Raw genomic sequence first — 13455 nt, forward strand, 5'->3', positions numbered from 1 at the left:
CAATATTTCCCCTGATGAAGGCACTAGACAGGAGTGTCGAAACGTTGGGTCTATGAATTGTAACTTCTTCGGTTACATTCATTAAATCTGCAAACCAAAAAAGCAAACTATGTCTGAACATTTCTGCAACTGAGATCATCACTTAAGCTGAATTATCGTTGAAGAAGGTTGTCCCCTAAAAAGCGGACATTGAACGAAAAGGGGGTTCTAAATATCCTCGAACAGGATGAGCTACCGAAGCCTGATATAACAGAAGAAATGAAAAGATCCCTTGAAAAACTTTAACAAAACGACTCTGTCATGATTCTTTCAACTACAAAGGTCGTGTCAACTGAGTTTTAGATACTACCACTTATCGTGCTAAAATGAGAATGCCGAGATTGAAAGTGGTCCGTACATATATTTCAGCAAAGACCCAGTGGACGGAGTAGCCATAGATAAGCCAGCGTTCGTAGTTATAACTAACCAATACATTAACGGGTTTGAAGAACAAACCTCGACAACTATTCCTCATACGTAGATCAGTGTTAAAACTCTTTGAAATTATTCGAAAACTCAACGACGTAAAAAATCTAAAAAATGAATAGCCTTCGATCCGTTTAACTATGGAGATAAGGGGAGGTAACGTCATAAAAAGTATTTTTCTTTAGACGGTAAATAGTGAAAACGCTAAAGGACATATAATCAAGGGTATACGTAGGAAGCCCAATCGGATTAATACTAAAGGTGGCTCCATAGGATATTTGCTCAATGTTGGCACTCGCGTCAGCGGATTGTTTTTCAAAACAAATTTCCGTGAGCAAGGTTCGGACCATCGTTTGATAGATATTAGATAGATACTAGGTATATTATAGATATTAAGAAAATGATTTTCTTCAATTTTCTTCGGTGAAATCTCTCAAAATTGTCACAATTTTGTGAAAATTGTCCAGCCGATTATTTAAGAATAGGGGGCACTATTTTTTAGCGCTATTTGCAATTTTGTGTTTTCTTCCTTTAACTCAAATTTTGGCCATATGATTTTTTTTATCAACAAGCACTAAGAAGGACACAAATATGTGTAACGGTCCAGCAAATCTTAGGAAGTTTCACTGGAGGAAAAGCGATAAAATCTTACTCGAAAGATCCCTATTTTCTTTGTAGCAAAGAATAACGTAATGCAATCGAATTCGCCATGACCGGTATTTGGGGATGCATGGACTTTCGAATCTGTCGCCTTTTTAGCAATCTTTCCCACGGTGTTTTCTTTTCGGTTGACCTCTTTTTCAGGCGGAGAGGGCCTATTAATATTACGGGTGCAGTTGCTGGAAACCCTAGATTCCATCACATTATTTTAAACTGTTTTTCAACCACCTTTTCAGATAACAATCGTGCGATCGTATCGAGCCGCCATGTATGTTTTGCATGTTGACACTTTTAAAGCTCGTGCTATGTTGGCACCTAGATCTCGCGCGGTCAAAAAACTCTATGGAGCCACCTTAACCTATAACCCACATCATTCTTCATCGGTAAAACGTGGTGTTATTAAGTGTCTACATGTCTAGGCTAAATATCCGATAATTGACGAAACTATCAGTAGGCTATCGACAAAAAAAACACCTAAAAGCAGGTCTACTTTCGAACGGATATTCTCCTGGTCAACAGAACTTGCAGGGGAGTTAAAATCCATCGTGGTTCTACGTTATACTGAAGGTGCAAGGCCTGGAGTCCGTTTTCAAATCGAACTGAACACTGAGGTCATAGTTATGCGATATTGAGACCCTGTCGAGAAGGGAAGTTGAGACAGTGTCGTCCATGGGTGGGTCCGTGAGGGTGTGTGTGTGTGATAAAGAGATTTACGAGAGAATGATAGAACACGAAAAATCCTTACAGCTCACTGATCTCCGAACTAATATGGGAAGTTTCAGAGGACGCTAAAGGAACAGGAAAATTTCCTGTTTGAAGCCAGGTCAAGTTCATTGATTTGGAATATTAATAGATATCAAAATGTACCAATAGGGGCGCAGTAAAGCCATGCAACAGTAGTTGACTTTACAAATGATAGACCCTTAATCGTGTGACAAAAGGTAAGTGAAAGTGGAAACTTTTAAAAGAAAGTGATAAAACACTGTAAAAAATATTCAGTGGATGTTGAGCCTAAATTTTGATAAAAACGTTTTTATTATTGGACAGGTTAATAACATAATCACACGCATTCGGCCACTGAAAATTTTCCTAGTCTTAAATTGCGATTTGGCTGATGGTATTCGTTTGAGAAAGAGTATTTTTGGTACGTAATAGGGTTACGATACCAAACAACTAATTTTTTTCGATGAAATGAAACACTAGAGAGCAAAAAGCACCAGCAAATAGCCCGAGAACATCTGATTCTCGGAGAGTGTTGAGGTGCGTTCGTCACGTTCGCCTATCATTGCTCCGTCTGTTTATTTTCCCGTTGTGAGCTTGCTAAACCCAGCAACACAGGTTATTGCGAAGTGTTTTCTTGAAATTATATAGTAGAGGAAAATTAGATCCATCGTTACATCCTGAACTCGATCGCACTGAGAACTGAATGCATAGTAGCATGAAAATAACATCTGATTTGTTTGATTCCTTATTACTAAGCGCAGAAAGTTAATTTTTGTAAGGTTTACCAAGGTGTTAAAAGCATTACGTACAGGTACACCAGCCTTGTCAGCTTAGAAAATAATCCTTCTAACAGGGAAATGTCGACATTTGAAAACAAATTCCTGGGAAAACATAAGATAACTCAGCCGAAAAAAGAAAATGTAAATGCAATATATGGCGATCTTGGTGTGTATAGGAGAAGACGAGAAAGAACAGAAAGTGGAAAGTTATTAATCTACACGATACCCCTTATAGACGACCGTTCAAAACATTGTTAAATGGAGAGTTCAAGAACAATTGTATACATTTTTAGTTAAAATCCGAAAGCTATGAATATTCGGCTAGCCAAGTGGATTATAAAAATCTACTGTGGCATTGTTTAGAAAACTTCAAATTGCTAATTTTGGTTGAAGGATTTGGTGAAACTTTTTGTTAAATGCGATATGACACTAATAGTGTGATGCATTAAAGCTAAGGCTGTTACTGACAAGCAGTCGACGTCGCTGTGAAAAGTATTGTCTGGAATCAAGACAGATATTCGTGTATTGATTGAACCTTGTGATAAATTTTGGGAAGGGAGGAGAGAGAGGTGAATATCAAAACAACCAGCCAGGACACATCAACGCAGCTTCCTCTGCTGCCTGTACTTGAATCCTTCTCAAACTTCAGTCTGATGTACTACGCTCATAGAGGACAAATATCAGTTTGAAAGGCAGCCTATGACTGAGTTGTTTTAAACTTGTTATCATCAGATATTTATTTACCTCTGATTATCACAGAGAACATTCGCAAGTCAGTCATAAAAGTTATTGTCACATTCATAATTTCCATAATATTTTCTTTTCACCAGGACTGTTAACCAACGTGGCTGCACACCCAGGACTTAGAGAGTCAGCATCTGGTTCAATCGTCTCTCCTCCCAGTTTAGTGAATAGATTTTTCTTGCGTTTCATTAACACACGAAAAAATGGTGATTAATATAAACCGTTTTTCTGCGGCGTAAAAGATACCAATCTTAATTTGTTGTGGTTGTTGTTGCAGTTGTTTTTGCTTCTCCTTGATGCCCTATGGACTTAAAACTCAGCCCGCAGACCTTTATCGAATTATCTTTTATTTGTCCGCAAACGTCGAACCCGAGTTATTTAACCTAACATGGCAAAAAAAAATCCTAGTGACACGGCAGAAAAAGCCGTACGCTCAAAGATATCATCATGTCACACATACGAAATAGAGTATTGCTTCGGTGGGAGAACGGCTATCTCTTCATGGCCAAATTATTCTTACCGAAATATGGCTGAATTGGCTAAAGCGCCAATATCAATGCCACGCCGAATGAATACCGTATCATAGCATTTTGGAAATTGTCTGAAAGCTTCTTTCCGGGTCTCAGGAAAAATATTCGTCTTGACTACTAAAAAGAAAGAATAGCAAGATGGCCCATTAATGTTCTTGTTTTAAGCATTCTTTACCATGTTTGCTTTGATTTCCTGTGGTGAATCCGATTAATTACACCGTTGCTTGCAACAAAAGAGCCGTATTCATGAGAAAGCATCAACATGTTTCTTCGGGTAAAATGGGAAGCCGCTCTGCTTGAACATGGAGTAAGAAATCACAGGACAAGAAAGTATCATGGGATGCAGTTCAAGGACGGCACTTTTTTATTTTGATGGCTGTTGTGTTACACGCTTCATTTCCGCAAAGACAGAAGAATACTAATGCGAAAAATGTCATCGGCATGATGAATTTCTACATTTGAGCTGTAGAGGTTAGCATGCCAAACGAGCTAGATCTTCTCCGATATCATTTTATTTTACCAAACATAAATTTGGTTGGGAAGCAAATGTTATCCATGTCGGCGAAGCAGTTGGATCCTCTCCGATATCATTTTATTTCACCAAACATTAATTTGGTTGGGAAACAAATGTTATCCATGTCAGCGAAGCAAGCTAACTGCTATTAGTAGCTATATAAAAATAGTAGAAAAATGAGCTGACCTTGTGTAGCTAAGACACCAAAATTGTCCTTCCATATCAAAACGCAAATAAGTAGAAGTGATGTGGTGGAAAGAAGTGGTATGTTCTTCATCTTATATCTCTGTGGGCAGAATTAGTGATGAAAGAAAAGGGTATTTCAAATTCACAAACTCTAGAAAAAATCTTGCACAGCAGGCGAAAGATGGACAGCGTGTATCGAAACTAAAAATTCAACAAGTCTCCTAGCTGGTTGTTTTACCTTCAAGTAAGAATAACTCGAATGTTACTTTGAAATACGATTTTCATTTCTATCATGAGTTTTGAGAAATATGCAAAAAAGGAAAAAAAACAAAAACAAAACAAAACAAAAACTACATAATTAATGATCAGTGTGGTTCCTACGCCCCTCCTTCTGTCTTCCAATTTTTGTTGTTGTACTTTCTGGCAATATTCTTTAAACCGTCTTCTTCTCCTCGGCAATACTTTGTTCGACTTTCATTCTATTCAACGTAGTGAAATGGATCGAAAGCTTTACCCTTGAAATTGTCATCAGTATTTAATTCACTCTTTCTTTTGGACATTATCCTGCTCAATGCACAAATCGTAACTTCAGTTTGTTCCAGCCTACTAACTTTCTTAACAGACTGAAATTGTCTTTCGCCAAAGATCGACTCAAGTAAAAGGCGGCAAATAAAGAAGGAAGCCAGTGTAAAATTCCTCGCCATGTGAAATTTGACAAAAAAAATCTTTGTTGGAAAGGAACAATTTCTATACAAGATGCAATATTCTGTATCTTCCAATATACACCTCTTCGCTTTCAATGTGTCTTTCATCGCCTTTTGACATGAGAAACCATTTTCCATTCAGGATAACAATCTGAATTCCTTTTTATCGGAAGTCTTACCTTATTTTCCCCCTCTGAACTCTATTGCTTTGTGCGACCTTCGCACATTTTCTATTTATAACAGTCCTGTACAAGCGGTTTCATTTCTAAAAGTATTGAATTTTAATTGTTTATTGAATGGGGGCAATTACGAGGAAATAAAGGATACATAGTCTGGAAATGGCCGATTTCTCGGGCTGTTATACGTACAGTGATACGACAGGACCATGTTGAGGACTATTGTTATTGTTGGATTTGGAAATATCATTCTCGAACAAAGAATTAAGTTCATCCTGTGCATTTTGTCTGCTATAATGCATCAGCGGCAAATGACTAAAATGTGTTCGCCAACACTCTCTTCAATAGATTGATTATTTGAACTCCCAACCGAGTTTTGCTGTGGAAGAAAAACTACAATCATAATACGTACTGCAAGCAGTTAAAGCAAACACTCAAAATTTTAGCTCTTTTAAAAAATTCATTAAGTTGGAGAATGACTGAGAAAATTTGAAGCTAACTGCACCAATAAAGTAACGTTTCTTGTGGTTGACACCTCAAGGTGTTTAATTTCATGAGACCTATTTTGAAGTAATGTAGCGTATGGTGAAAGTAAACAAAGGGCTCTATCGTCTAATTCTATGCTCTCTCTTAAAAAGATGGCGCTTAAATGGTCGGAATATGTTGTGATCATCACTCTGAGAGCTGAAGGCAATATCAGATTTTGCCAAGTGATCTCGATGATCAACTTGAATAGCAAAACCAGCGAAAAAACGCACCAGCATCTCTTAATGTCAAGGGAAAGGTCAGATTGCGCTGCTGTTATCCTTTGTTTAGCCTGACTTTAAGGTCAGCAAAGCAGTGATATGAAATAAACAAGGAATTCTGTCACATGTGTTTTGAAAGCTGCTTTTGTTGTGTCAAAAAAATCGTTCCTTCCACAAGATGAGACCGAATTGAATTTATTGTCATTTTTTATCTTTAGTTGATTATTTGTCTTGGCATATGTCCTTTTTGTTGTTGTTGTTGTTATTTTGTTTTTTTGCGTTGTACCTTTTGAATGTTGTGGCATCAACAGTGTTTTTTATTCAATTCCTTTTGATGTGGCTAAATTGTCTGTGGATATTATAGAGCTACTTGACGTTTGATTTTTGAATAACACTCTCTAGAACAATAGGAGTGTTAAGTTTTCTTTTGTTATTTAAACAGTTATTTTTCGTTCAAATCAGTTTGCATGTTTGTTTTCATATACTTCTTTACTGTGTGTAACCATCGCTAAGCACAAAATAAAGATATTTGTGTTATTTCAATGTCGTAAAATTTAAAATTGTCTACACCTTACAGGTTGCGTACATGTAGATAGCTGACTCGGTTAGTAAATGGTAAATGCGTACGCTTGCACAGACGTTGATGTCATTTTTTTTTTGCCTTCATAACAACTACAGCAACTTCATTCTCAAATTGAAGTTGAAAGCCCCAGATAGCCCATGGTCACCCGAAGTCATTCTCAGGCCGCATCTTCCTGCCATATTATGCATAGCTCCATAAAAGTGTGTACTTATTTACCCCACTACATTCTGGAGCCGTTGACAAGAAAATCCTGAGACAGGTGTTTCAAATTGGTGGCTATCGCCTCCCTTAAGGGAATCGAAAGTTAACCTTGGTAGTTATTTCTCTTTAACAAAAATACATCTTTTGGCTGGTATGTGTTTTTTTTATCATACAGTGAGGCAAAAACGAAGGAAACAGAATAAATAAACGCAACCATCTGAAAAGTTGTAAAACCAAGTATAAATGTCACAGCACTGTACAAAAGTAATGTTTCCATTCATCACTTTATTGCACTGTTCTTTGTCTAGAAAAATGGAACCCAATCATGGCTACAAATATATTAACTGGATCCAAACCGAATATCTTTGAGCAAGGGAAGAACGGACATAGAGATTGTCATCATTATAAACTTCGCTTGGTGCATTATACACAACGTTAAGTGAAAAGATAGTTTTGGCTCATGATCACTTCATATAATGTTTTGCTGCCCATGAAACTGAAAGATCCCCTAAAGTAAAAGTTAAAAACATCTGTAAAATAAAAACGAAAATCTCACAAAACAGGTTTTTTTTAAAGTACAAGTACTTGAATTCACCGTTCGGACCTGCGAGGATAAAAGAGAACATAGGAAACTGCACTTCTAAGCTTTATTACTTCATTACATGGGTCATACTTAGGAATCGCTCTTTCTTTTATCGAAGGAGCGTACAAAAAACACACTCATATCGATCGTTACCAGCCAACCACAGTTTCGCTTTAAAACCATCAATAGATCATGTTCTATAGTTATGCATGTCAAAAAATAAGAACTTTCTTCGGCGAAGAAAAACTGAAAGAAAATTTATCATTTATTCGTAAACAAGAAGTCATATGTCACATCTTCCTAAATACTCGGCTGCACTGCCTCCTTAGAATATTATATATGCTATACTAGAATGTAAAGAATGCATTGATGGAAACTGTAGCTAAATACTACATGTTTTACGCCACAACACGAATGCAAGTTTAATCTAACCTCAGATAGACAAATATTTAGATGTAAAGATGTGTAGATGTGCAAATGTGATTCGACTGAAAATAAATAATTAATACAAATATCTAAGTACAAATATAACAACAACAAAAATAACGAAAGGCTACGAAATAGAAACGAACTTACAATTTGTGGCGTAACCAGGTCCGGTAGTAAAAATCTTAAACAAAAGTAACATGGCGCTGGCAAAAACCATAACGAAACGACTGAAATCAACTGGCAATGGAAATTATTTAACGTAAACAACGCTTATACTGGCGAGAAAGAAAAGACTACCAGTGTTACGTAATTCTTACACAATCTCATGCAAAAACGCGAACTTAATTGAATAGAGACAAAACATCACAGTAGTAGTTCGATTGAAAGAAAAAAAAATGTAAAACAATTTCGCAGTTACTTAAAGATAAACAGAAATGCAAATTCTATTTGCTACAGAAACGTTTCTCTTGTTGCAATGTCACAGTCCTAGGCTGCAATCTCACTTAAAGCTGCGGCAATTTTTCTTTGGATGGTTTTTCACAAATCAGCACATTGTAGTTTTCGTCTGTCAACCTTGCCCGTTCCAGTCTTTGGAAGATCATCGATGAATTCCATCTGTAAAATTGGATAAAATTTATAATGCAGTTTGTTATGCACATATCTTAAAAATGTATTGTAGAGAATACATCCCTTGATATTTTCGAAAAGACGAGCTTCATGACAGGTAAAATTACTCTTTATGTTTGGCACAGACATTAAGCACGTCAAATTTCTTTGAAACGTAGCCGTTACTGTAAAGGAAGAGGGATCTGATGAGTTATTTCCCCTCTTTACATAAAAATTTCTTGCAAGGGTTAAAGTTTCTTTGTTTCTATCTCAATGCTAAAAAGTCAAACTATGTTATCTTTCGTCCATATCAACGTAAGTTGAACTACTCGATTAACATTGAAATGATCGATAACTGTACTCAAATTCCTACCACGCTTCAGTGCGAAGACCATGTTAAATATCTTGGCGTCCTATTGGACAGCAACTTAAGCTGGAAATTTCAAATAAATAATGTTGCATTGAAAATAAGCAGAACTGTTGGTGTTGTTGCCCGTCTTAGGCACTTCGTCCCACGTACAACCCTTTTAAATATTTATCAATCATTGATCTTGCCTCATCTGACATATGGTTTGGCGGCTTGGGGTCAAGCTGCCAAAACCCATTTAAAAAAAATCCTCGTGCTTCAAAAACGAGCCCTTCGTTTGATGTACTTTTCTGAACCTAGAGCCCATGCTGTGCCTTTATTTATTTCCTCAAAAATTCTACCCCTACAAATGTTATATGCTGAAAAAGTATCTTCTATAATGTTTGACGTTTCCTGCATGAATGCTCCGTCTAACATCTGTGATTTCTTCACTAAAGCTAATTCAAAGCACAGGCATGAGACCAGGTTTTCTTCGTCTGGAAATTATTATGTTCAAACTTCAAGACTGAATTTAAATCAAGATTCTTTTTCCAGGTTTGGAGCTAAACTTTGGAACGCAATTCCTAACGAATTTCGTCAACTCTCCAAAGGAGCTTTTAAGAAAAATTTTCATGACTTTTTGCTCTCGATAATGGAAGCAGAGGACGATTATGTTGAAGTGCCCATTCTCCTACAAAAAATGGCAAATTCTGCATCCTCGACTCAATGTATATAATTGATAGTTCTGTTAGTAGTAAATTTGATTGTAATATCATTCTGTAAGACTATATATTTTGTAACTTTAGCTTGTTTTTTTTTTTTTTGTTTTTTTTGTTTTTTTTGTTTTTTGTTTTTGTTTTTTTGTTTTTTTTGTTTTTTTGTTTTTTTGTTTTTGTTTTTTTGTTTTTTTCTCAGTAGTTCTTATTTATCCAGATAGTTTATTTAGTTACTTTACAATTATCATATTATCTGTTATGACTGCTGTAACCTTTCCTCTCCGCTTGCCTCGTCTAGCTTTTGCTATTTGCGGGTGGAGATGGCAAAATGATATGCATGAAATAAAGTATAGTGTGTGCATCTTTAAAGTATCAAATCCACGAGCAGTATATTAGATATGCTGTCATAGCTTCAACTCTTACGCTTATGTTTCATTTTGGGCATTCAAGATTTTCATTTCAAATTGGTATTATCTATTTCTCTGATTAAACTTATAGGATAGGATTATATATACAACCTTCTCTGGAGACATCCAGGATGCACTATTGTATGTCACATGATCTTGTAGCGTTTTGATCAAATGGTCTTGATTTTCATTTTTGAAGCCACTAGATAACACAATGAAAGCTTTCATGATCTAAAGCAAACGCAAGCAGAATGTCTTATCAATAATAAGTCACGATTCAGTGCCTTTATATGGTCTATATATAACTGCAGTCAGTTATATAGTCAAGAAGTTCTATTTCCAAGTTTTCCTACACAGTGCAAATATTTCTTGAAATATCTCCTAATCAAAATGGTTCTACTATGGTGTAAGACCGAGTGGAGCTCTTTTTTGGTTTGTCACTATCATTTTCTTAAGCTCCATTTTTTTAACCTCTCTGTTTCGTTTTCCCTACTTCACTCGTGAATTTAATAGGTTCTTGCACCGAAGGTGAGCCCAAAAGACCTATTTACCAGTTTTGGAACAAGAAGTCTTCTCAAGAACGAGAACGAGAGCGAGAGTTGCAAGTGCAGACTAAGTGAAGGCTAAGTGAATTCACAAGGGCACATTTCAGGGGAATGGTAAAAAGTTTCATATCAATTACCCGAGAAACCTCTTTGGTAACTGCAGCCTTAACCTCACCTTCCCCAGAATTAAGTTGACAGAGCACAAGAGGCGAAACCCTCACGAACTATTGGGTCTTTAGACATATGATGAAGTCTCTCTATATATCGCCTTCTCGTTTTCGTCTTTTTATGATTAACTTATGGTTGTGCGCTTCTTTCGAGATTTCTCGCTTACAGCAACTATCGAAATCCAGCCTTTTTAGCCTTAGCCAACGTTAAGTATTGAGTATTCAAATGACCTACCTGTCTATTGAGATAAGAAACGCTGACCACAACGCAGTTCAATACAGCTGGATGTTCTTTAAGACAGTTTTCTACGTCGCCAGGGATTATGTTACATCTGGAATGTGGGTTAAATCAATAGAGTGAGCAAGTCAGTTACGCTTCCATGCATACAGAGGGTGAAAACACCAAAGGGAAGTTTCCGGCTGGGAAACAGCTGTGACTATGAAGCACCCCGTGAACTATCGTCTTCAGCACAAATAAAAAGATTCAACTAAATTTTCCGTCATTTTCTTGGCTTCTTTTCAGCTTCATAACGTAATTGATACACATCTGGTTATGTCTACGAGTGCTTAATAATAATTGTTGAATGTTTATCAGGTCACGGCCGACCTCCGAAAGCTGCCACAAGCAGATCTGTGGAAAGTGATACCGAATCAGCCTTCGATGTCGAACAACGTGACAACTATACCTGATACACCTCGTACATTTTGAATGAAATGAAACGTTAACGTCGGCTTTCCCCGACCAGCCAGCGATACAACTGGCGACAGAACTCAGAAGGCGACATCTGCCTGTCATCGATCTCGCTAATGAGCGCGATACCTTTTTTGAGCAAATTGTTTTAGTAGTTTTTGCCGCGTTTGCGTGTATGCAAACAAATATCAAAGTTCGATTTTAAGTATTTAGATATCTTTAACTTTCCATTGTAACACCTAAGCAGTTCATACCGATTTTAATTATGTTAGTAAGTTTATTATAATTTTTTATATTGTCAATCTTGTTTTGGTTTTACCCGAACTTGACGTAAGACCAGGAGATTTAAGTTAGCAAGACATTTCGTAAAGCGTAAACACCGCGAAGGTATCTACTTGGTATGCGAATATTATTCGCTCTGCATAGCTTAGGGTGTAAAAGCAAAAAAAAAAGTGTAAAAGCATGACGAAGGTTAGACTGACAGCTCCGTAAATGTCACCTTTATAAGCGGTGACCCACACTTTCCTAGAGAGATCAGAGCTAGTCCCCGTTGTAATAACTTGCGTAATAAAAGAGAGAATGAAAGAAATAGTCAACTGAACGATGAGTGTTAGGAAATTAGAACTAACAATTGTCAAATGTTACTGGACTGAATTGGAAAATGCTGGTGAAGCAAAATCACCTTCACTCGCATTATCCTGCTCTTAGTCAACTGTACGACGAGTGTTAGGAAATTAGAACTAATAATTGTCAAATGTTACTGGACTGAATTGGAAAATGCTGGTGAAGCAAAATCATCTTCACATGCACTGTCCTGCTCTTACCCGTCGATGATTAAAACGTCGTCAGTTCTTCCAACGATCCAGAAATAACTGTCTTCGTCCATTCGACCCAAATCACCTATCAACAAAAATATGACCAATTTGCTAAGTATACTATTATCTAAAAAAAAACCCAAAAATCAAGACATACTCCATGCATCATATGTAGTTTTCATATTAGATATGAGTAAGAGCGAATTGGATCCGAGTAGAATGGTGAAATACTTTGTCGATACTTCTTGTTAAACAAACTCATGCCAATTTAGACGTCCACATCTCCTGATAGTCGCATCCCTATCCAAATGAAACACTGGATATGCAAATAATTCCACTTCATAGCTATAACTGTACAACCATCCACTTTTTTTGAAAATAGTTGTAACAGTTTCCCAAAAATCTTTAAGAACATTCAATTGAGAACAAGTCGTCAAATTCTTGGAGGAAAAAGTCCCATCTTTCTTTAGTTCCCTTTAGTTCCGTTGTTTTTACCAGTGATAAAGAAATCTCCGCAAAAACATGACTCAGTTTTCTCTGGATCGTCCTGCAAAAAAAATTCATTTAAGAGAACATTCAGGGTCAAAAAGGCACATAAAGTCTTACTGCCACTTTTTCTAGAAATTGCAAGCGTGTTGGATGTTGTACCGTTGAGATTTACTGTGTTGTTTAGCGGCTAACTTACCACATAACGAGTGAACATTCCCACGGGACAATAAGGCTTCACACGAACAACAACTCTTCCCTGTGTACCTGGGGTTACTTCATTATATTTCTCATCGACAATCTGAGACGCAATAACATCAAGAAAAATGAGAGAGAGAAAGGGAGGGAGAGAAGGGGAAGGAGGGAAAGGGAGAGAGAGAGGGGGGGGGGCAATCTAATCATTCAATAAATGTATTTTTAAGAACTTACCAGCATATCGATTCCGGTAAGAAGTTTCCCGACTGAATCGGGACGGGAATCATCCCCAGGTTCTCTTGGAAAAGTCAAGATATCCTGCATAAAGAAATACAGTTCACTAGTTACAATAATTGTTGATACTAAAATATATTCCAGCGCTAAGAATAAGAAATTCTGCTGATCCCAGCAGTATGCAGGACGCGTGTCATATGAACTTTGTAATAGACCTCGTTCAC

General features: G+C 36.9%; 1 protein-coding gene across 2 annotated transcripts; it reads right to left on the reverse strand.

Annotated features, from left to right (window-relative positions):
* Positions 1-7309: 7309 nt before the first annotated feature.
* On the reverse strand, positions 7310-13368 carry LOC136279973 (acyl-coenzyme A synthetase ACSM4, mitochondrial-like). Of its 2 annotated transcripts, XM_066164536.1 has the most exons (7): positions 13232-13368; positions 13002-13103; positions 12812-12863; positions 12326-12401; positions 11046-11142; positions 10210-10329; positions 7310-8638 (listed from the first exon to the last, which is right to left on the reverse strand). In XM_066164536.1, the coding sequence occupies exons 1-7, from the start codon at positions 13319-13321 to the stop codon at positions 8561-8563; spliced, it is 615 nt and encodes a 204-aa protein (XP_066020633.1). In that variant the 5' UTR covers positions 13322-13368; the 3' UTR covers positions 7310-8560. The 2 variants fall into 2 exon arrangements, with proteins under 2 accessions (XP_066020633.1, XP_066020634.1); XM_066164537.1 differs by lacking the exon at positions 7310-8638 and having other exon boundaries at positions 10215-10300.
* Between the last annotated feature and the right edge of the window lie 87 nt (positions 13369-13455).

This window comes from Pocillopora verrucosa, chromosome 3 (assembly GCF_036669915.1).
Source record: "Pocillopora verrucosa isolate sample1 chromosome 3, ASM3666991v2, whole genome shotgun sequence".
In the NCBI taxonomy this organism is placed as follows: domain Eukaryota; kingdom Metazoa; phylum Cnidaria; class Anthozoa; order Scleractinia; family Pocilloporidae; genus Pocillopora; species Pocillopora verrucosa.

Coding starts and splice junctions, on each gene's coding strand:
- LOC136279973 (XM_066164536.1), bottom strand. CDS start 13,321: ATGCAGGATATCTTGACTTTTCCAAGAGAACCTGGGGATGATTCCCGT. Junction 12,402..12,811: donor CGGAGATTTCTTTATCACTG/GTAAAAACAACG, acceptor TTTTGTTGATAG/GTGATTTGGGTCGAATGGAC. Junction 8,639..10,209: donor CCTGGATGTCTCCAGAGAAG/GTTGTATATATA, acceptor CCAATTTTACAG/ATGGAATTCATCGATGATCT.